The sequence below is a fragment of the Phalacrocorax carbo genome, chromosome 13 (genome assembly GCF_963921805.1).
Source record: "Phalacrocorax carbo chromosome 13, bPhaCar2.1, whole genome shotgun sequence".
Lineage (NCBI taxonomy): Eukaryota > Metazoa > Chordata > Aves > Suliformes > Phalacrocoracidae > Phalacrocorax > Phalacrocorax carbo.
Genome location: NC_087525.1, coordinates 8179070 through 8201162, shown reverse-complemented (window position 1 = coordinate 8201162; position 22093 = coordinate 8179070). Strand labels below are relative to the sequence as shown.

Genomic DNA, 22093 nt, shown 5'->3' with positions numbered 1-22093 from the left:
CGGCTGCCGTTTAGCCTCACCCGGGCCTGACCTTGCGCCTCCTGGTCGGCTCCCGCCGCCCACACCGGCCCCAGCGGCCCGGGCCGGGGACGCCCTGTCAGCCCGGCCGGGCCCCGCCCCTCCCGGCCCCGCCCAGCCCCGCGGCGGCGGCCGGGCGGCGAGAGCGTGTGGCGGCGGCGGCGGCCTGATTTACGGCTCTGCTGAAAACGGCTCCCCCGTCGCCGCCGCCACCGGCACCGCCACCAGCAACAAGTCGGGTGAGTGAGTGCGGGGGCGGCGGCGCCGACCTCGCGGCCGGCTGGGGCCTGCGCCAGGGCCCGGCCCCGCTCCCACCCGGCAAGGCCCGCCCGGCCGGCGGCGGAGCCGCGTCGCGCCGCCGGGGCCCTGCGGCTGGCCGCCTCCCCCGGCGCCGGGCGGAGATGGCGCGATACCCCTGAAAAATCACCGGGAAAGTTTCCCCAAGTTTCCCGGCCGGCGGGCGGGCGGGCCGGCCCTAGCCCCAGCCCCGGCCTCGGGTGGGCGTGAACGCGGGCTCTCGTCTCCCATCCAGGGCCCGGCGAGGAATGCAACAGCGGGCCCGGGATGAAGGCAGGCAGCCCTGGCAGGAGCCGCTCGGCAGCGTCGGCGTCTGTCTCCCCTTCCGCTGCCCGCGATGCGGCGACCACAGCAGGTTCCGGAGCCTCTCCTCCCTGCGGGCGCACCTGGAGTACAGCCACAGCTACGAGGAGAGGAGCCTCCTGACCAAGGGCAGCCTGTTTTCACCCCTGAAAGACGCGGAGCTGATCTCCCCGCCGGAGTCCGCCACCCAGGGCAGCCTGGGGAGCCCCAGCGGCCCCATACAGCAAAAAGGGTCCTACCTGAATTTTTGCGATGCCTCCTGCCAGAGCACCAAGCGCGGGCAGCCTCTGGAGGTGGAAGCCGAGCGGCCCGTCTCCTACGTTGCAAACTATGTGTCGGCCGACTCTCCCGGCGAGCAGATTTCCAAACCCAGCCTCCCGGCCACTGACTCCAAAGCCTCCTTCGAGGCGCACGTTAGAGAAAAGTTTAACAGGATGGTAGAGGCCGTGGACAAAACAATTGAGAAGCGAATTGACAGGCTTACCAAAGAGCTGGCCCAGAAGACGGCGGAGCTGCTGGAGGTGCGGGCAGCTTTTGTGCAGCTGTCCCAGAAGAAGCAGGAGGTGCAGCGGCGGGAGCGGGCCCTGAGCAGGCAGGTGGACGTGGCCGTGGAGATGATCGCAGCCTTGAAGCAGCGCCTCACCGAGTCCGAGGAGGAGCTTCACCGGAAAGAGGAGTAAGTGGGGAGGCGAGAGCTGATGGCTTTGCGCGGGCTGGCCAGCGCCTGTGCGAGTGAAAGCCTTGGGGGGAGAAGAGAGGGGGTGGTTCGGCTGCTTGCTGGTTATGAATGGGGCTGGTGCTCACCAGCTTCTGATCAGTTTCTTTCTAGAGTTGTAGCCGATATGAGCATGTCCCCTGCCTCGCAGGGGATGCTCCCTGGGCAGGTGGCTTTCATGCTTGACTCCCCAGTGACTAACTTTTACACTCTAATGCCTGTGTTGTGCCCTTGGTTTCATGGGGGTAGGGACAAGTAGAAGCTATCATCAGCATGTAATCTGATTTACACTGACACCTCTAATCTGTTATCTGTTTAATAAGAGATGGGTAGATAAGTGCTGGAGGAAGTATGTAAGAATACCGAATACCACCTTTTTCCTGAAGACATCCTGCCATGGTCAGCAGCTGCCTCTGGAGTGGGATGGTGTCCCATGCAGCAGCAAAGCTGTACTGGAGATGAAGCTGAAAAGGCCACGTCCAAGGAGGTGTTCTAGATAGACACAGAGCTGTGAAACTGGAATTGCTTATATGGGAATGGGAAGCAGACGCCACAGTTATTCTGACTAACCTAGGCCATCTAAAAATATGTTTGTGCATCCATTAAAAATGTAGTGATAGCTGATAACTTATTTATACGTGAACTACTTAGTTTATTCAGCACTTGTGGAAACCTTTCAGGCTTTTTGAAACAACACAACTTATTTTAGAGGAACACAAATAAAGAGCCTTGGTAATGGAATGCCTCTAAACCAATTCAACCGCTTACAGAAGGAGGATGAGAAGTGCTAGTTGCCATGACGCTGATCTTAGAAGAAATAAGGAAGGTGGTGTAGGAGTTCAGTGTAGGAAGTTGAGGGGGCTTTCATCATTCCTTCCTGTAGCCTAAGGACTAGAAAGCAGAGACGATGATGTCTCATCTATCAGTAGGAATCACCTATCTCAAGGCAGTGCTAGAGATTTCCCAGAAGGGGACAGCAAAGGCGGTCCGATTTGAGCCTCTGGTGTGTGTCTTCCTTGAAGGGATACTCAACAGAACCTCTGGTTTTTGAAATATCATGTGGTCCTCATGGAAGAGAAGAATGAAGGACTCAAGATGAAGCTAAAGATAGTAGTGGAACTGAGACAGATTTGAAAGTATGCTGGAAGATAACTTGCAGTTTTGGTATTCCCATCCAGCCAAGCTCCCCTTATGGGTTCTGTCACAGTGTGATTCATCCTACTTGTTCTAGAAGAGTATCTTAGAGGGGGAGGGATTGCTCTGTGGAGGTCCTTCCTCCCACTACAGACTAGAGGGAGACCTCAGGTAAGCAGCAGTCTTAGGCTAGATGCTGAACTTGAGATATCTAAAGTTAAGTGGTGTGAATCTTACCCCAAACTAAATGCAGAATGTGATTTTTGAAATTGAAGAGTTGAGGTCCACAGGAAAAACATGACTGTCAGGAGAAAGCAGAAATTATTCAGTGGAGCAAAACCGGAGTTCTGCAGTGCTGCAGAAGAAAAGAGCTAGTAGAAAAAGAAGGGGGGAATAGAGTTGTCTGGGTAGAAAGAACGGGTATTATATGGGGAGGATGGCAAAGGACACTGATCTGTGAAAAGAACAAGGCAGCAAAAAAAAAGGCAAAAAAAGTTGTGATTTTTAACTATATTAGGAAAAGGCACATGGAAGAGGCCACTTGCCCCCTTGGCAGTCTGCTTGCTAGCAGCAGTGGTAGGCTGTGCTACTGAGGCCAGAAAAGACTGAACACAGAAATACAGAAGTGGGGAAACACTGTCCTTCACACTCGGGCATTGCCAGGCGTGGGAAAGGAGTGATTGCTGTTAGAATTCTATCCATCTCTAAAGGAGGAGGGTGAATGCATAAGCAGATGAGGAGGTACTTCCTAAGCTGGTGTTACAGGGAAGACTGAAGGTCATTTGACTAGTAAGAAACACTAACCAAAAGAGGCAGTTGCACAAGAGCACCCAGGGTATTGCTCTTCTAGGACTGCCACTAGCTTGCTTCAGCTTTAAATAAAGAAGATAAAAAACTTGGAAGCAAAAGCATTAATACAAATGAGTGAGTAGTTATTACACAGTGGTGTGTTAATTTCTAAAGGTAAGTGGGCCTAATGTTTTAGTGGGTACGATGAAAGAATATCAGCCCAGAGTACTGAGGGGAGTAGCAGTATGTTCATGCACGTAGCTTTGCCTCTTAGAAGTCACTATGAAGGTACTTTGAGGAGGTTGGGAGCGTGGGCAGGGTGTAAGAACAGGTAGAGTTCACCTAGGAAAAACTGAAAATATGGGGGTTTTATTCTTACTTAGATGGCTCCTGCATTTTCCATCTGGAGGGTAACAAGGGATAGTGCCATAGAAAAATGCACTGTATGACTTCCCAGTTAAAACGTCACTGTATAATTAGCAAACTGAGACAGCAGGTAGATATAAATAATGCTTTGCAAAGCAGGACTAGTACTTATAGGGGCAGCGTTTCAGATGTGAACCTCTAAAAATGTCTGGGACATTTAGTTTTGAACGAGGAGCTGGGAGGCATAGGATGGTATGCTCTGGTAGAGGGGAGAAGGAAGGATGTTCATGACTCTGGTAATAACAGTGTCACTTGTCTGGTTTTCTTATGGACTGCTGGTAAATTTGGAGACTCCAAATTACTCCAAGACATATTAATTTCTTTTGTGTTCATAAACTTACTTATTTGGTGGGCTGAAAAGACTTTCTCCTTCAAAAAAGGAGGATCTCCAGTCTGGCTTTGATATTTTTTTTTTTTTGGAAGAAGTCCAGATGATTAGGAAGCCAAACAAAACTGCTTAATGGATATTGCAGAGGCAGGAGTTCTCACTGCAGATTGTGGAAAGCCAAAGGCAGCCCTTAGGGACTGCTTTGATACTTGCTGACCGTCAGAAATAAATGCTTCATGAGTTTCTTTGGACTTTTTTTTCCCATAAGCAATCTTGTAAATATGGATAACTTTTCCCAAAACTAGCATTGATACTGAGCCAGTGTAGCTAAAAATTTGTTCCTCTTTCCTCTTTGTAGGAGGAAAAAAAACCCTTCTTCCTTGAAATAGCTCCTTGTCTTATTTCTAAGGAAGTAAAGGAAACCAGTCTCCCCTTGGTCTCTGAATGGTTGTCCCTACTACCAGAGATCATGGAACATGGTGAGTGTGAAGGCAAGAAAGGATCTATAATGAATATGCACCTCTAGATCTCAAAGAGACTGAGGTATGGCCATTCCAGATTGGGGTGGGGAGCAACCCCATAAACTATTCAGAAGGGGGGAGGGGGATGGAAATTCTAGTCCAAATCTTAGATAAGGTCACAAAAACTCTTTGGAGGCTCTTCTAGAGAAGAAGCTGAAGACATGAGGATCCCTTCAAGTAACTCTTGAAAAATAACGTTCTGATAAAGAAGTTACAGATGTTTATACTGGGCCCATATTTGAGTATTCCTCTGTGTCCACCTGCTCTGTCAGTATCCTACAAGAATGGACAATCACTATCAGTGATCAAATTACTCCATAATACTGAATTTAACAATCCAGTTTATTTTCATCTTTATAAAATGTGCCTAGAGAAGCCAGGGACCTATCTAGGCTGCTTCTACGTGTAAGAATGAAGAATTAACCAGATATGGAAGGTAGAAAAGGATGTATTTGTGGTTTTAACCATCACTATAAATATATATTTATATATTTAACCACCTATGAATTGGCTATGGGGAAAAAAAGAGGTTGGGGGTTTAGAAACTTCCTTTTTAGAATGGTATACAAGGTGACAACAGAAAATAACAGTACAGTTGCACTTTGGGTAGTGGCTCTGACTTTGGATCTGACTGTGAAGTCAAACAGGAAAGCTAAGTGAAAGGAAAAATGAGCGTTAGCAAGCATAATTTGGTTAGGAAACCCCAGGAAGGCTTAGGGAGGAGAGATCTAAATTCTTTGTTTAAACATCTGGATTTCCTGAGTAAGGAGAAGGAGCTCTTTCAGGCCTCGCATCTTTCCTTAGTGCCCAGCCTAGCAAAGGCAGACATTGCACTGCTGTGACTCTGGCAGTCCTCAGCAGAGGCAGTAGACCTGAGGTCACTTTGACGTAATGGAATTTCATTTCTACCTCTCTGTTCTACCTGTAAAAGCCTGTATGTCCTGAGCCTTTGCCTAGACCAAGCATGTGAGGTAGACACATTAAAAACTGTGATCCACCAAGTGGCCACATTATCAGGAGCTGGTTTGTCTGTGTTCTCCAAAGCAAGCAGCAAGTCCGTAAACTTCCTAACTCTATAGGGAGTAAATTCTTCTCAGAGTTACATTGTTATTGCTAATCAAAGCACTATTTCAAATGACAGCACTATGAGGTTTTACTGCTGACCCGTCATTACGATGAGAGGGAGGAGTGTTGGTTTAGGCCACCAGCAGGCACAGGGCTGCCTGTTTGAAGAGATTGTAGGGTCAGTGTGATTATTTCTTTAGACTTGTCGGTTGATTATTTTTTGCTTGTTTTAAATAAAGCCTATAGCAGTCCAACAAAGGCAGTGATAAAGTGAAGATATCTTTTTAGGAAAGTTTTATTTCTGTTCCCTTACAAAAATGGCTGTGCTAATATGCACACAGGTACACGCTATGTGAGGTAGGACAGGTGGAGATACCACACTAACTGTACTAATACACAGTTGGAGTAGACTTCTCTGTGCTTAGAATAATACTTAGAGTAGTCACTCTTGTGTCACTTTTTCTCATATTTAGGAAGTCAAAAGGCCAAAGCTTTTTTTTTTTATTACGGGGTGGGATGACAGGGGTGTGGAGGGAAGAAAACTGGATGCTCTAGAGAAGCAGGCACAGCTACTACATAGAGGTCCCAGTTCACCAACCTACCTCAGCTGGGCCCTGGACAGTTTTGACAAATGATGGCTACAGGGTCAAGCTTTCAGCAGAACTGCTGAGCAAAGGAATGATTTAATTAGAAAATGTGCCCTGAAAGGGATTATTCAATGTTGATGAAGGAGAATGCAACTCAGAGTACTGTGATCTTAAAGATAACACAGAAGCCTGCCCAAAGGGAGTAAGACTGTGTTGAATAAGGTATCAAGAAAACCACTGAAAGTAAAACCAGATATGAACTGAACTTCTGGAGGACACAGAGAGGCTTGTTTCTGGAAGTTATGTAAGAAAATGAAACTGGTAGAGTTTGATTTTCAGTAAGACTGAACAGGGTAAGCATTGGAAGTTACGGTCCTCAAATGGAAGCTACCTTCAATGGTGATTTAAACAATTTCACTTTGTCTCCAAATTATAGGACAAGAGCATTAATGCAGTATGCTGTTATATCTCTGACAGTAACTTCTTTAACCGGTCTAATGCATTTGTTTTGAGACTGTCTTGTCATGTCTCTGCTCTGGCATAGCCTGGAATGCAAGGGTTATTTCAGAATAGCTGTTGTGGGGAATAGTTATTCTTGCCAGTGGCTTTGCCTTAACTTTGCAGTTAATGGAACTATCTCTTCAAGTAACATCTCGACAATAGGATTAAGAGTTGGCTTTTAGAGATCACTGCAATTTATGCTTTAAAACAGCTTTCCTTAAAATATGCATTTCAGTTGTACAACAAAACAGTTTTGATTTTGCTGAGTATGACCACGACTACACATTGTTCTTCCACCCTCGGTTTCAGGTGGTCCCACTCCCTCTTCCCCATTTCCTTTCATCTTCCCACATGAGCGATTACTCCCCCTCCAACTGCATTAGTTCATGTGTAGCATGACTATCCCACAGAATGGCTCTGTGAAATAAAGCATTTTAATCTTCAGAGTGTCACCCCAGGAAGCTCAGGGCTCAGATCTAGAGCACGGCCCACTGAATGGGTGCAACTCCTAGGACAATAACTTTCTGAGGGGAGGAGGTGTGAACCTCTTAAACCGAATGTGCTGATAGTGGTGTAGGAACATGAAACCACAACCTAATGAATAACAGAGAGCAGCCTTCAGGCAATAAAACCAATGGGATGATGGATGAAGTCAGTAGTGTTAATACTTAATGAAAGTACATATTTTAAATATTTTCACAAGAAAAATGCTTGTAAACTTTCCACAAATAAATCACTCTACTACTTACTGCAGTAGGAATTTTCCCATCGTCAGGTAAAATAATATAAGCATTTTGTTTTCTATTGATTTTAGGCAGAGTTGCTCCAAATGCAATTCTCTAAGGGACTTGATACTTGAGTGAAGAATCTGCACAGGCCCTCATGCTTGCCTCCACCTACAGAGTAGTTGCAGGTGTTGAAGTTGCTGTAAATAGTGCCAGGACCGGTATTATGCATCTGTAGGAGGGCTTGGTTGCAACTTACTGTCAGTTGTTAGGAGCTGGAACTGTCCCAGCCTCTGCATGTACTCTGTGCATCACATGTTTAACTGCTGAAAGCCATACAAATACTAAGGGTATCTGTAGGGTCTACCTGTCAGCAACTGCTTCGGTAAACGAGAACTGCAGCTCACTAGTCCTGCAAGGAGCACTGTATAGTCCAGTGGTAAAGGCAGAAGAATAAATGTCACCTAGTCAGTCTATGATTTATACTTTGTTTACCAGAGCCTATGTTGTTTCATGACAACAGCCTCCATAAAGGCTGTTTCAGGAAAAGTTTCAAGATGTGCTATCGGCAGTTTTTCTGTGAGGGCAGCTAGGTTGCAGTTGCAATGCAAACTGCCAAACTAGTTAAGTCTGGTTAACTATAACAGGTTAACTCCCCAGTGGAGTCAGATTAAAATAAAAGCTTTGGCAGCAAGTCTTTCTTTCCTACAGTGAGTCCTTCTCTCTCCACTTGTTCTTTCAGCTGAGCACCTCCAAGTTGCCTGCTACACTGCAATAAATTTGTCCTGGACTCCCCTGGTGCTGGGAAGAGCTCTTCTCTGGCAGTACAGGCACCTCCTGCTCCTCTTGGACACCTCCTGGGTTGCATCCCCCTTGTCTGCTTTGTCTTTCCCTCTCGCTTGCTTCACCCTGTTGCCACAAGCTGCAGGCAGTTTGTCCTCTGCTCTCTGGGCAGCAGCAATGATCCTTCCTCCTGAAAGGTTTTGTCTGACAAGAGCACCCAAGACAAAGCAAGGAACACTCCTTTCTCCCTGCTCCTAGTCACAGCCCTTTAACAAAACATTTTGCTGGTTAACATACCTTGATATCCCTGTAGTAAACTATGAGCAAACAGATGAGATCACTCTGCTGTCCATTACAGAAACTTACAGAGCTCTAAGCTGCACTGCATCTGCTCTGCTCAGAAAATTCAGTGGCACCATCTAGAGCTTACAGTGCGATGGCAGGTGCCAGGGTGCAGCTGAGCAGGGGCAGGGTCTGCAGGCTGACAGCAAATAGAGGAGCAGAGCAGAGTGGGAAAGAGATGATGCTCAGAGCAGAGGAGTTCAAGAGGAGTTAATAACTCTACATTACCTTTTCTTAATACAGCAGCAGTGCTCCAGATGTAGAATAGTCTGTGCAGGGTAGCAGAGACCTCTCATTAGAAAGGACAATGCTTCAGGTCTGAGCCAGGCTTTAACAAATGATTCCTATTCCAGGTGAGCGCTGCTGACAAGGCTGTTCTGTCAAGCCACAGAGCCCAGCAGGCCTGTGCTGCTGTGCTCTGGTTTATGCCTCTACCAGTCGGGCCCCAAAATATTCACGGGTTCAGCTTCCCCCGGACTTCTTGAGGAGCAGCATCTGACCTCTGTGAACACCCATCTTTCCACAAGCATAAGAGCAGAGAGTAGAAGATAAAAATCATATCACATAATACCCCAAAAATTGACAGAGGCCTGAAGAAATAAAGTGAAAGTAAAAGAGCATTAAGCAAAAAAATAGTCAAAGCAATCTAGAAATAGAATTTAAGGGAGAGGGTTATCAGTATGGCTAAAAAAAAGTCTGGGCAAGCTACAAGAGCCAAGAAAGGCGATTAAACAGATAAAGAGCGGCTGCAGGAAGCTACGTGAGTTCTTTGAACCATTTCCCTGTTATTCATGGTAGGAGGAAGGTAAAAATTCTTCTGGGAACTCCCTTCAGGTAACCATGGCATAGCCACAGCACAGAGTGAGTTCTCTGAGGAAGCGGTGTTGCAGCAAGTAGAGACACTTATTTAAAGTCACTCCTCGGGGCTTGATGTAGTTCTTCTGAGAGATGAGATTGAAGTGGAAACAAAGAAAGTAGCTGAACTAACAGAATTGCTGCTTATCATGGCAAGGCGTGTGATCAAGACCTAGTGGGTGGGTATATTCTGGCTCCTGTTTGTATAAAAGAAATTTACGGAGTGCTGGTACCTTTTCAGCTGAAACAAAAATTTTTAGAAAGTTATTAAAGCCTGTATAGAGGCAGCTAAACAGAGAAAAATTATGGAAGTGCTACTACTGCTGCTAATAACAGTTCCTACAAATAATGGCACATAGGATGCCAAGTTATCTTAAGTAGCCTAGCAAGCAAGGAAAATTCTATGGAATTAATTGATACTATGTGTCTCTTCTCCTGATAGTGATCAAAGTCTTCCAGAAAAAACACTGCTTCCCCCTGCCCTCCTATAGAACACCTCACTAAGGAGACTATAGGAAAGGAAAATTTGTGGGTAATTTATTCATGCCACGGAGCAGGTGATTAATGAATGCTTTTGAATTACCTTTGCTGACACAATTACAAATGCTAGCATTCATGAAACTATCACCCTTTTAAAAACAAATGCCAAGTCCTCGTGCTTGTGGACTCCCACTGCAGCAAAATGCACAAGCCGACAGCGGCCCCGGAAGGTGCATCCTCGTGGTGTCCCAGGCTGGCGGCTCCCCGCTCTGCCCCAGCCTTCCTGCAGGCCTGGCAGGCCACATGCACTTCTCCTTCCTTGCCCAAAGGGTAAGGGATTTGGAGCTGACCTGGTGCGTTTCTGTCCTTTTGAACTTCCTGTCCCCTGTAAAAGAGGAACCCGCCAGAGTGCCAAGGGCTTCGGGGTTGCTCGGACGCTAACACAAATACAGAGCAGCATCATGAAATCAAAGAAGTTACAATGCTGCAAGTGAAGTGAGAATAAAGCCCTCAAATTGTCCTTATGAGTTTAGATTGGCTTCTTCCTAAGCATTCTTCAGGCTTTTCATTGTCAGACTGCTCTGGGCAAGCTAATAAGCACAGAAATGGTACAGAGCCTTGAAATGGATTGGATTAGCTGAGCTTAACAAACAAGGTACCTCTCTGTTCCTTAAACCAGATTTTGTGGGTAAGTTAATATAAACTAATATTCACTGAAGTGTTACACCCAAACAATATGGGCTTGTTTTTACCTCATTCCTACCATTAGATCAACCTTGCAAAAAGCCTCTTGCTGCACTCTGCTGTGGTTTAGAGCAGGCAGACCCAGCCTGAATCCTAGGTGGTGAATTTCCATAGTTGACCACTTGTGCCTAACTCTTCTTATTGCAAAACAACTCACTGTTAATACAACTATAGTGAGTTAAACCAATCAGCTACAGCTATACTGAGATAAAACAATGAAATGCAGAGAAACTTTGGATTTGTTATAAACAAGCTAAGCTTTGAAAGGCTCTTACTGCTACAGACTGTTTCCTGTTTCTGCTTAAAGCGCTTTTTCCTCAGGTGATGCATTTCTACCAAGCAATCATGCCCTTTTCATCTGGCAAGCACTGCTTCCCCCAACCCCTACTCCTTCACTTTTGTACAAAGCAAAAATGAACATGGTTTAATTGGCAGAGCAAGAACTGCTTATCCAGGTGTTTATTAACTGGGGAAGTCCTACATGTTCAGATTTGCCATTTTTCGTAATATGTGCTTCACTCTGTAACCACACTTCTCCCACCCAGAAACTCCTGATATCAGAGGTCCAAGTGGTGGCCTGATTACTGATGGTAAACTGATAGTATGCAGAGCACTTAAAATGGACTACATCTCAGTACAGAGCTGGGACTTTTCAGTCAGCAGTGCTATCTGTTTCTTCCAGTCATGTTACCAGACAAGAAGTGTTTCTAAACTCCTGACCTAAAACTTGGTCTTCCCACGCACATACTCCTTGGTCTATAATCTGTAGATTATCTGTTAATCTTCCATGCTCCCACTAGCTTCAGATCATAATGCTGTACTTTGACATACTTGCAGGATTGCAGCCAAAACGAAGTTTTATGGCCACAGTAGCTCTTTTAAGTTAGGAACCACCCCAGTAGCAACATTAATCTACTGCTGTAAGATTATGATGACCTGGGAAGATTAATTTGGGGGTTCATCCACTTGTCTTCATGTTTCAGGGCTGATATTCACAAGGGTAAGTAAAAAAAAAAAAGATAAGGAGGCTGTAGCTGTCTCCAGATACCTTGACAGGTGGTGCTTAATGACATTCGATTTGATTTGATGATCCTTGTGGGTCCCTTCCAACTCAGGACATTCTATGATTTCTACCCTGTGGACCGCTAAAGGCTATTTCCAAGAGACCTAATAGTGTGACAAAAACCCCCAAAACCACTGCCCATAAACTTAAATTCAGCATTTAGGGTTCCAGATCTTCACTAAGTGTCCACAAAAAGGTTGAAATCTCTTAATAAAGGTGAAGGACAGTAATTAGCCACCGTAGGCTATTGCCACGAAAAACAGGAGAAGCATCAGTAATTCTTTGACAGCAGCAAGATCAAGGCCCTTCCCATTATTTGAACATGGCCTCTTTGCAATGTTTCTGTGTTGCAGAGAAGTTGTTACTTTCAACCACTTCCTGGAAGAAGCAGCAGAAAAAGAAGTGCGGGGAAAAGCCAGGCTCCAGCACTTCATTGAGAACCTGTTGCAGCGCGTGGATCTGGCAGAAAGGCAGCTAGAATATTACCAAAATCAGCAGATGGTGTGCAACCATACGGACATCAGCGAGCACGTGGTAAGCCAGCAAAGTCCTTTCCTTCACTGTTGCCCACCACCAAAGGGAAAATACTTGAGTTTGAATATGGGTGGGCTTAGTGGGTCAGGCTAATTGCTACTCCAGACAGATCTGGATTTGTAAAACGTTTCTTTAGACGTGTTTTATTTATATTTTAAACTGCCACTTCATAAGAGTGTGAGGAGCAGAGAGTGTAGAGCAGCAATAGCCAAAGGTGGCAAACAGACAGCAAAGAATAATTAAATATTTGTCAGATATTAATTTTTTTCCAGCTTTTGGCTATTGCTGCTGTTACCTTGCAACAAACACTTTCCTTTATGTCACTTAGTGACCTGGCTGGTTTTTTTGGAGATGTCTGAAGATTTTCAGGAAAGATGTGGATCCCTACAGAGGACATGTCAGCCTGCTGGCAAATTGGCTTGCTTTCTGTAGTTACCTATCACAGGCCTCTTAGAAATGGTGAACGGACTCCCACAGGCCTGTCCCCCACAGATTAGAAACCAAAGCTGACTGAACATTGTTTTTTAAAATACATTATTTCTTTAAAAACCCTAATTTTTAATACTTCAACACAGTATTTTCCCTACAATGCATTACAATAATATGGCAAGTTTTATCCACATGACTTCCAAAGAACATATTGGTTTAAATTAATACCCTGTGCTGCCTATGCCAAGTAACTGCTTATCCTGGGAGGTGAGAAGAAAGGCATTTGGTCATGCACAGCACTGAACAGTGGTGGAAAGCAAAGGCTCCCATAGCCACTTGGAAGACAAAGAACTTTAGGCAAGACCTGAATAAATGTAGATGTGCTGAAATCTAGTGCAGGACATCTCAAACAGTGTGAGAACACTGAGAGGGACTGTAAAGTGGGGCCTCAGCATTAAATCATCTTCCCTCCTCTTGTTGTGTTTACTGGGCTGCCTGGCTCAGCAGTGTCCCTTGGGGAAGGCACTAATTTTTGAGGCAGCTGCCCTGCTTTCTGAGTGACTTCAGCATTCCTCTACGGTCATCCATCCAAATACTGACCAGCCTGACCTTCAGGAGGTAATTACAGGAAAACACACCATGAGATGGCTCCAGACTCCATCCAAGACAGATGACAAGCAAAAGTTAGGCTGGGCAAAAATCCATCTGCAAAGTGTGGACAATACCAGGGACAGAGGGAACATTCACAAGAACATAATCATTTTCAGATGCCAGATCTGACTTGCTTGGCTCAGTGACTTCATTAAATGACATTCAAAGGCTCAGTTTAGTAGCACTGATAGGAGCTCAGTAGAAAGAACCGATGTAGTACCCAGACTGATTTAGGCTGAACTGGCATCAAACACCTCCTTTCCTGACCCGCATTAAAAGACGAACTAGACAAAGCGGTTCCACACTGTGAACAGAACTGTTGTAAAAAATGAAGTCGTACAAAGTTGTGCTGGCACCAAAGCTGTGTTGTCCCTAGCTGGTGTCAGGATTTGGGGTGGGAAGGGAAAGAAATGCTTGTGTTCTCGCCCTCCACTGTTCAGTGCTGCTGTAGGCAGAGCTAAGGGCTCATAGCTGGAGTTTCCTAGCTGCTTGTGTAAAGGAAATATGTCACTGCAAAATTAAAGGCTCTGAGAGGAAGTTAATTTAATACAGCTTATTCACTGTCCCCTATTAATTATCTTGAACACGATAATTACTTCTCATTGTGTCCATACTGTTTAATCTAATGTGAAAGATCTCTGTTCAGCCCACACTTGTTTAGCAATTTATTTTGATTATAGTTATGAAAAAAGTAATGGGGAAAAAAATCCAACCACTAATAACTCATGTTATGAATTTTAAGAACAGATGTAGTAAGTTGGAGGAGTAATAATCTGTAAAAGGACTTTTTCAAACATTTCTTTCATGAATATTCTTCCAGTTTTAACAGCAGGTGAGTATGGAAATATGATTTTGAAGACTGCATATATTTTATCCCTGTACTTTAATTGCTTGGTAATGTAATATTAATAACCTGTTTCTATTTTCTTTGCAGTTTACAGACATTTCATTAAATAAGAAACCCAGATGCCTGTATGTATATATTTTTATTTTTCTCTTAAAGATACTTACTTGACATGCTTACATTTCTGCTTTTGCATTTCACCTTATCCAAAAGCCGGAATCAGGCTGGGTTTGGATCAGGTTCTATACTGGAGTATGATCTATATTTATATCATGTAATAGAGGAAAAACAGATTTCTGCTAAATCAAAGTTAAAATCAGATATTCTGAAAAGAAAAAAAAAGAATAATTTTCTGTTAAATGAATGACTCCTTCCTGCTGACTGTAATAAACTATTGCAAAGCTACAGTAGTTCAGTCTTTTCAGCAACCACAGGCCACGTTTCAGCTGAAAATATCTTTAACATTCTGTAGGTAGGAGAGAGACAGTTGTCGTTTCCTAACTGACAGTAACACTGTCGACTTGAAAATCACATGTAAGCAAACAAGTGCCCCGACAAAGCACAGGCATTAATAACATCTCAGGTTACTCAAGCAGCTGTCCTGGGAGCAGCAGAACTAATTGCGGCGTGTTTCCCACGTCTTTGCGACTTGGTCATGAGTCCCAGCGGCTGGTTCGGAGCATCGTGCATGCTGCTTGGCCAAGTGATGATCAGGCAGTGCATCCTTCCTCAGGGCACCCTTTCTTAGTGGGGACACAAGTTTGGGTCTTTTTCCTACTGCCATGAAACCTGTTGCATCACCACAGGTCTGGGACTTCTGAGTCCCTGCCAGTTTTGTTTGTGTTTGACCAATGGGTTCAAGAATTACTGGGAGACTGAGAGACATAAAAAGATTGATGGGCTAGAAAATAAACCAAGAATACAATGTATAGCCTATTGGGTTCGATGAGTCGGGGCTTTTTGCTCTTTGGGTTGTTTTTGGTTTTCATATGTCTTAGTTCTAGCAGGTAACTGGGCAAGTATCCTTTTGCTGGTAGGCAGTGTTTGCATTAATAATTAACAGCACGGGGCTTTAGCTTTGTTTTTTCTACTTTTTATTTTCATAGCTTTTTTTTTTTTCCTACTGATTTGAGATTCTGGAAAAACTTGATTGTCCAAAGTAGACTTTGAATTGACTGTATATGCACTTTTCAGGCTTCTAGATGTCTTAATATGATTGGAATCAAGGAAAATAGAATTAAAATATAACCAGTGAATTCAATGCCTCATTGAGATGAGTCCCTCCACTGACAAGTCTTTGGTCTAAATACAACACAGTTTGGTAAAGCCCATTAATTGCTGACAAATACTGGGAGTTCAGTGGCATATATGAAATTGTGTAGGGGTTTCTGTTTAACTACTGAAAAGACACTGTCAAAACTAGAATTTAGTAGTAGCCTTTATTTGGAGTTACCAGATTAAAAAATATCCCAACTTGTCCTGCAAAGCAGGGAGGATAGAGAAGAGGATGCTCAGAGGGGTAGGAAAGTTTTATTTTGCTCTGCCTGTTCTGTGGATGAATCCAGCATTTGCATTCACCACCAGCTTTGTTAACAGCTGTAACTAAGCTCAGTACATAAAACAAGGTTTTAGTGATATATATCAGTTAAAAAAAATTGGGAAGTGTTACTACCCATACAGAAAATCCAGTGTAATCTCAAGGGGTTTTGGGCCGCTGATGGCTGGACTGGCAATCCCTCTTGCTCCAAGGCCTCTGCCTTGCTTCCCAGTTCCTTTTCTCCAGCTTCTTCTGGCTGTTTTCAAGAAGTGCCCCACTGACGGCATGGCAGACCTTTGCTGATGCTCACTAGCCATTTCTCAAAGGCACTGAGACTTGCCGACACATCTGTGCCTAAATCAACTTTAAATGCCAGCTCCCATTGTGAAGAAGCTAAAATTAGGTCTCTCAAAATCACTAGACCTGTCTTGAAAAATACCTGATGTTTGTGAAATGCAGGAAGAACATGATTGTTCTTAAGTGCCTGTGGCAGTGGGGTGCATTTAGTCACATCATTTCAGTCTTTCTCCATAATGTGACAGATGAAGAATATGTTTGAGTAGAAGTTCCCACTCTCTCAATCACTTGCATCGAGGAGCTGCCGCTTTCCATGAAGAAACATTTCCCACATCTGGAGCTGGCAGCATTGCATTTCATGTGCAATGACCTGCATCTTCATCCGTCTTCAATACCTTCTTACCCTGAATGCGAATTAGGGACAGACATCCATCTTCTCTACCATAAACTCATTCAATTTAAATACAGTTTAACTCTTCTAGGCAATCCCCTCTGATCATATTAACATTGTCCTTCTTCTGGTTTTAACGGCATCATTCAGTGCAGCAGAGGAATGACTAATATTATCTGCAATCTCCTGCAATCATGCCTGCATGTGCTTTGGGAATAAGTGATGTAACTTTTTCACCATAACAACATCTGAGAAAAAGAGAGCACTACATCTTTTAATAACTACTAAGTAATGGGCTGTAACAACAATGACCAAGAAGTGATTGTAAATTGGAGTGGCCAACACTTGTGCATTTACACAAGTTGTTTCTACCCCCCAGCAAGTGGTCAGAGCCCAGGCCTGCACCAGGCCAGCATGGCACAGCATCTGCAAGCTCCAGCTTGGACTTGCATGGCATTTTCCCCCCAGAACTTTCCCATAGTGAAGTCTGGTTGGCAAAGCTGCCAACCAGGTAAAGCTGTTCTGCAGGTAAGGCTTGGTTCCTGTGCTGTTAACTGGCCCTCACTGCCTCCCACCACCAAGTAAAGAGGCTTTTGTGGCACCTTTCTGGTCTTTTCAAGAGCAGGGGAAGGCTTGCACTGTACGTACTTGAACAACCACAGCTTTTTCCAAAAGTAGCTTTGTCAAGTGTGCAATATTGTTTAACTCCCAGGAGAAGGAATACTACAGACACATGATTTCCAGAAATAACGAGCTATGGAAAAGAGCCCTACGGGAACCCTTAAGAGATAGACTTGTACATCGGCACATCTGTTCTTCACTTCAGTCACAGTAGCTGGGCAGAAATGAGCTGGTGCTTTACGTTCACAGTGCTGCTATTACACTATATGTATCTGCTGTAAAACATTTCAAGATTATGTTAAAGGGGACTGTAATGATCTTACTTAGCTAAACTGTGGAACTGCAGTTTTAACGTAACATTTCAGATCAGAGGGCGTGCTTCAGCCTTTGCAGCACCAGGCACCATGCTGTCACTCCATCTGAGCTCACCGATTTCAGCAAATTCTGCTGGGCCTGAACCAATGCAGAGAGAACAAAGAATTCAGCTTGCCTTGACCTTTAAGCTTTCATACCCTCCTGCCCACCAGTTTCTGTATTCCCCTTTCCTCTTCTCCCATTTCAAATCAAAACCTAAAAGCAAAGCTGAAGTTTCCCTAGATGGGTTGTCAACATAAAGGCAGAGCGTGGAGTTTCCTGAGCTATTGGCCATTAGTAGCAGCCACAGTCCAGGACAGCACTGAGATCCCACCAAGAGGTTCCTGCACACACTTTCTACTGTTTTTGATGCTGTGTGGTCTTCCAAAGACCGTGAGATGTTCATTCTTTGCAGAAGGTTGCTGTGAACATGTGCATCTTTGCTCAGCCACTCTCCATCATCTTTGAAAGGTCATGGAGGACAGGAGAGGTGCCCGAGGACTGGAGGAAAGCAAATGTCAATCCAATCTTCAAAAAGGGTAAGAAGGAGGACCTGGGGAACTATGGGCCAGTCAGCCTCACCTCCATCCCCGGAAAGGTGATGGATCAGTTCATCCTGGAGGTCGTCTCCAGGCATGTAGAGGACAAAAAGGTTTTCAGAAGCAGTCAGCATGGATTCACCAAGGGAAGATCATGCCTGACCAACCTGATAGCCTTCTACGATGGCATGATTGGCTGGGTCAACCAAGAGAGAGCAGTGGATGTTGTCTGTCTTGACTTCAGTAAGGCATTCGACACTGTCTCCCATAGCATCCTCACAGGCAAGCTAAGGAAGTGTGGGCTGGATGAGAGGGCAGTGAGGTGGACAGAGAACTGCCTCAACAACAGAACTCAGAGGGTCGTGATCAACGGAGCAGAGTCTGGATGGAGCCTGTCACTAGTGGTGTTCCCCAGGGGTCTGTGCTGGGTCCAGTCCTGTTCAACATATTCATCAGTGACCTGGATGATGGGACAGAGCGTAACCTCAGCAAGTTCACTGATGATACCACGCTGGGAGGGGTGGCTGATACACCAGAAGGCTGTGCTGCCATCCAACGAGACCTGGACAGGCTGGAGAGCTGGGCCGAGGGGAACCTCATGAAATTCAACAAGAGCAAGTGCAAGGTCCTGCCCCTGGGGAGGAACAACCCCATGCACCGGTACAGGCTGGGAGCTGAACTACTGGAAAGCGGCTCTGCCAGGAAGGACCTGGAGTGCTGGTGGACAAGCAGCTGACCATGAGCCAACAATGTGCCCTTGTGGCCAAGAAGGCCAACGGTATCCTGGGCTGCATTAAAAGCAGTGTGGCCAGCAGATCGAGAGAGGTTATCCTCCCCCTCTACTCTGCCCTAGTGAGACCACATTTGGAGTACTGTGTCCAGTTTTGGGCCCCCCAGTTTAAGAAGGACATGGAACTGCTTGAGCAAGTCCAGCGGAGAGCTACCAAGATGATCAGAGGGCTGGAGCATCTCCCTTATGAGCAAAGGCTGAGACACCTGGGTTTCTTCAGCCTGGAGAAGAGAAGACTGAGGGAGGATTTCATAAATGCCTATAAATATCTGAAGGGTGGGTGTCAGGACGATGGGACTAGACTCTTTTCAATAGTACCCAATGACAGGACAAGGGGTGATGGGCACAAGCTGGAACACAGGAAGTTCCACCTCAATATGAGAAAAAAATCCTTCCCTGTGCAGGTGCCAGAGCAGGGGCACAGGCTGCCCAGGGAGGCTGTGGGGTCCCTTCCCTGGAGACATTCAAACCCCACCTGGACATGGTCCTGTGCCCCTGCTCTGGGTGTGCCTGCTCAAGCAGGGGGGTTGGACAAGATGATCTCCAGAGGTCCCTTCCAACCCCTGCCATTCTGTGAGTCTGTGATCTTTACAATCCCTGTAGACTACCGAGATATGAGCATGGACTCCAGTATGATCTCAGCACTCCAAAATCAGCAGAATGCTCTCTGAATAAAAATGTAGATGAACTTGCATGAAGAGTCCACCAGTAACACCTGTAGGGGTTCTTATAATGAGGGATGCTTTTGACTATAGAGAAATTAATCTTGCAACTCTGTTTTTAACTTTCAGCCTGGTTCTGTAAAACAAAGCTATTTCTGTCTTTAAAAGTATATGGGTTTGGGACATTTGGGGGACCTTTCACTTTGCAAGGTTGAATAATAGTTATAAATAATCACTATTATTAATTTCAGGAGCCGAGGAAGTCAACATGCTTCATATAACATCCCTGACGCAAAGCCTCATTCCTTTCAAAAAGGAAGAATCTTGTTGAAAAAAGCAAAGGATGAAAAAACAAGCTTGCAGCCAGTGAAATGCTTCTATGAACCCATTGATTGCTCAAGAGAAATATGGAGAGCACAAAAAAAAGGGGAACCAGTCTGCTCTGCCAGGAAAGTGAGCACAAAATCCAAGATGGGTAAAAAGGCCAAACAGCTATAGGAATGGTTAGCAAGATAGAGTAATACAGGAGCTTGGCTTCGACAGAACAAATACTGAATGAAGTTAATCATCCTACTTTTTCCTATCCGTGTGGCCATGCCAAAACATACCAGATATAATATATAGAAATATATACAGTATGGAAGATTTATATTATTTAGTAATGCCATTCCCTATTTGGGCTCTAAAGAGAAGTGACATTTTATTCAGTTTACATGGAGTTTTTTCTATTTATTTATTTATTTTTAGAGCTTATTTTAAATGACTGCATTTATCTTACTGGGCAGTACTGTGGCTGTATGTTTCATTATTTTAGTGGCAGCATGTGGCCTGGTAATTTATTTTCCATCTGTGCTGTTGCTGAAGTTCAGAAGAATCCATTTAATCGGCACCTAAATACTCAATCTTTCAGCTTAGGTAGGTATAAGATCAGTGATTAACTGTTACCTGCACAGACACTCAGATGCAAAAGGTCATCTTGAGTTGCTTGAAGGCTGTTTACAGCAGTAGATTGCTACCCTGGATTTTTTGCCATATGCCCAGTTGGGCACATTTCCACATTTTATTACATGCATTAAAGTGCTCAATCCTGCCAGCAGCCACGTTGTCTGTTGGTACAAGTTTGGGCTACTCTGGTGTCTCAAACACAGCTTTCAAATTCCAGAAGCTTTATGGCTTTGCCATATGTACCAGCCTCTGGTGTCACCCAGTGAGGAGACTAGATGCTGGTACTGCAGCCCTGACAAGCACAGCCCGCGTGGAGCCAGAGGAGAAATTTCAGTACCAAGTGCCAGCAGCAGGCTGCTCGCAGCTGTGGCGCAGCAACTGAAAGACTAAAGCAACATGTTACGTTGCATGGCACCACGTTCAATGCCTGTGCTTGGTTTTAGGCAAGAAGCCTAAAATGGCTATGATCATAACTGAAACCTTTTTATCCCTGAAAAATCCTTACAGGGCTGAGATATCCCTGAATTTCAGCTAAAAAGCCAAGAGCAAGGAGGTTAGAGATGACTGCAGGGTGGGAATGCATGTGTTTACATTGGTTTGTGCCAATTAAAAGGATCCTTATTTATCAGAGTATCAAGATGATTTTTTGTGTGTACAGTTTTTTGGTAACATGAATCCTCATGCCATGTTTACAGATATGAACATCCTGTCGATATTACTGATGAGATTTGTTTTCTCAAGAAAAAGGATAGGTGAGACAAGTCTGTGTAATTTATTTTTTAAATGCTCATAACAGATGTAAATTGTTTTTGTGGAAGGTGATTTTTACAGTATGTGTACAAAGATTTGTGAAAAATGTTTTTCATTTTTTATAACTATGACTGTAAGCAGAACTGAGTATTAACAGACAGTGTATCACTATGATTACTGCTGCAATAAGCACCTGAGTTGCAATATTTTTAAAGCAGAAGATGACCGATCAGTCAGCTAGGATCAGGTAACTGCAGATGTCATACATTTGTCAGTGTACAGAGCTCCCAGAAAGTAGCAGAGTGAAGAAAGAGAGTATTACTCCTCACTTTTATTTTAAATAGTGTATATGGAACAATCAGATGTATGTTTAAAGTTTCTCAACACTGTTTCAGTGGAAAGTCACAGTATAAAACCAATTCAGGTATTTAGGTTGTAATGACATTTTAGTATTTATTTAACCACGTCACAAGGCCACACTTGGCCTCACGCTAGGCACTGTGTGTGGTGAATCGGAGTTGTTAATTGTTTTGCATGGGTTTGTGTAAGATCGTATGTTACAACAACTTTCTTAGGCAAGCCACAAAATAGAAACATCCTTTAGTTTTTTCTATTGCTTCCCACATCCTTTTACAAACCTGAAAAAATGACCCTTTTTGAAGATAATAAAGGTGAACTTTAGAAAGATAATAAAGTAAAATATATTAATCCTTTCCTTTATCCACTTGACACTGAAAGAATATTTTTATTTTTAAATGCCTATCTACTCTATTAGTCACCAAAGTTAAGTGCAACTACTAGTTCACAAATGAGATGTTTATTTTATTATTTATCGCACCAAAATCTTGACTGTGAGTTGTCCTTTTGGGGGAGGAAGAGAAAAAGAGAGTAAAAGAAGCTGCATGTTCATAAACTTTTCAAATCCTAGGTTACAGTTACTTGCTGAACAAATGCCAGGTTAGTTCATTAGAAAGAAATTGGATTGTACCGTAACCCCAGATAAAAGTTTTTAGAATATAAACATTCTAATAATAAAGATATATTTCTCAGTTACTGTGTCATTTCTTTCTGTG

The 22093-nt window shown here is 44.3% G+C and overlaps 2 protein-coding genes across 3 annotated transcripts in view; one reads left to right on the top strand and one right to left on the bottom strand.

The window, feature by feature from the left end:
* Window positions 1-124, bottom strand: part of RTKN2 (rhotekin 2) — a 50257-nt gene extending 50133 nt beyond the window's left edge. The window contains exon 1 of the mRNA XM_064464746.1: window positions 32-124. The gene's annotated coding sequence lies outside the window, so the exon portion shown is untranslated. The remainder of the gene's footprint in view (window positions 1-31) is intronic.
* On the top strand, window positions 81-22069 carry ZNF365 (zinc finger protein 365). Of its 2 annotated transcripts, XM_064464750.1 has the most exons (5): window positions 81-257; window positions 551-1294; window positions 12030-12210; window positions 14225-14262; window positions 19577-22069. In XM_064464750.1, the coding sequence occupies exons 2-5, from the start codon at window positions 564-566 to the stop codon at window positions 19821-19823; spliced, it is 1197 nt and encodes a 398-aa protein (XP_064320820.1). In that variant the 5' UTR covers window positions 81-257; window positions 551-563; the 3' UTR covers window positions 19824-22069. The 2 variants fall into 2 exon arrangements, with proteins under 2 accessions (XP_064320820.1, XP_064320819.1); XM_064464749.1 differs by having other exon boundaries at window positions 81-1294.
* Window positions 22070-22093: the final 24 nt, after the last annotated feature.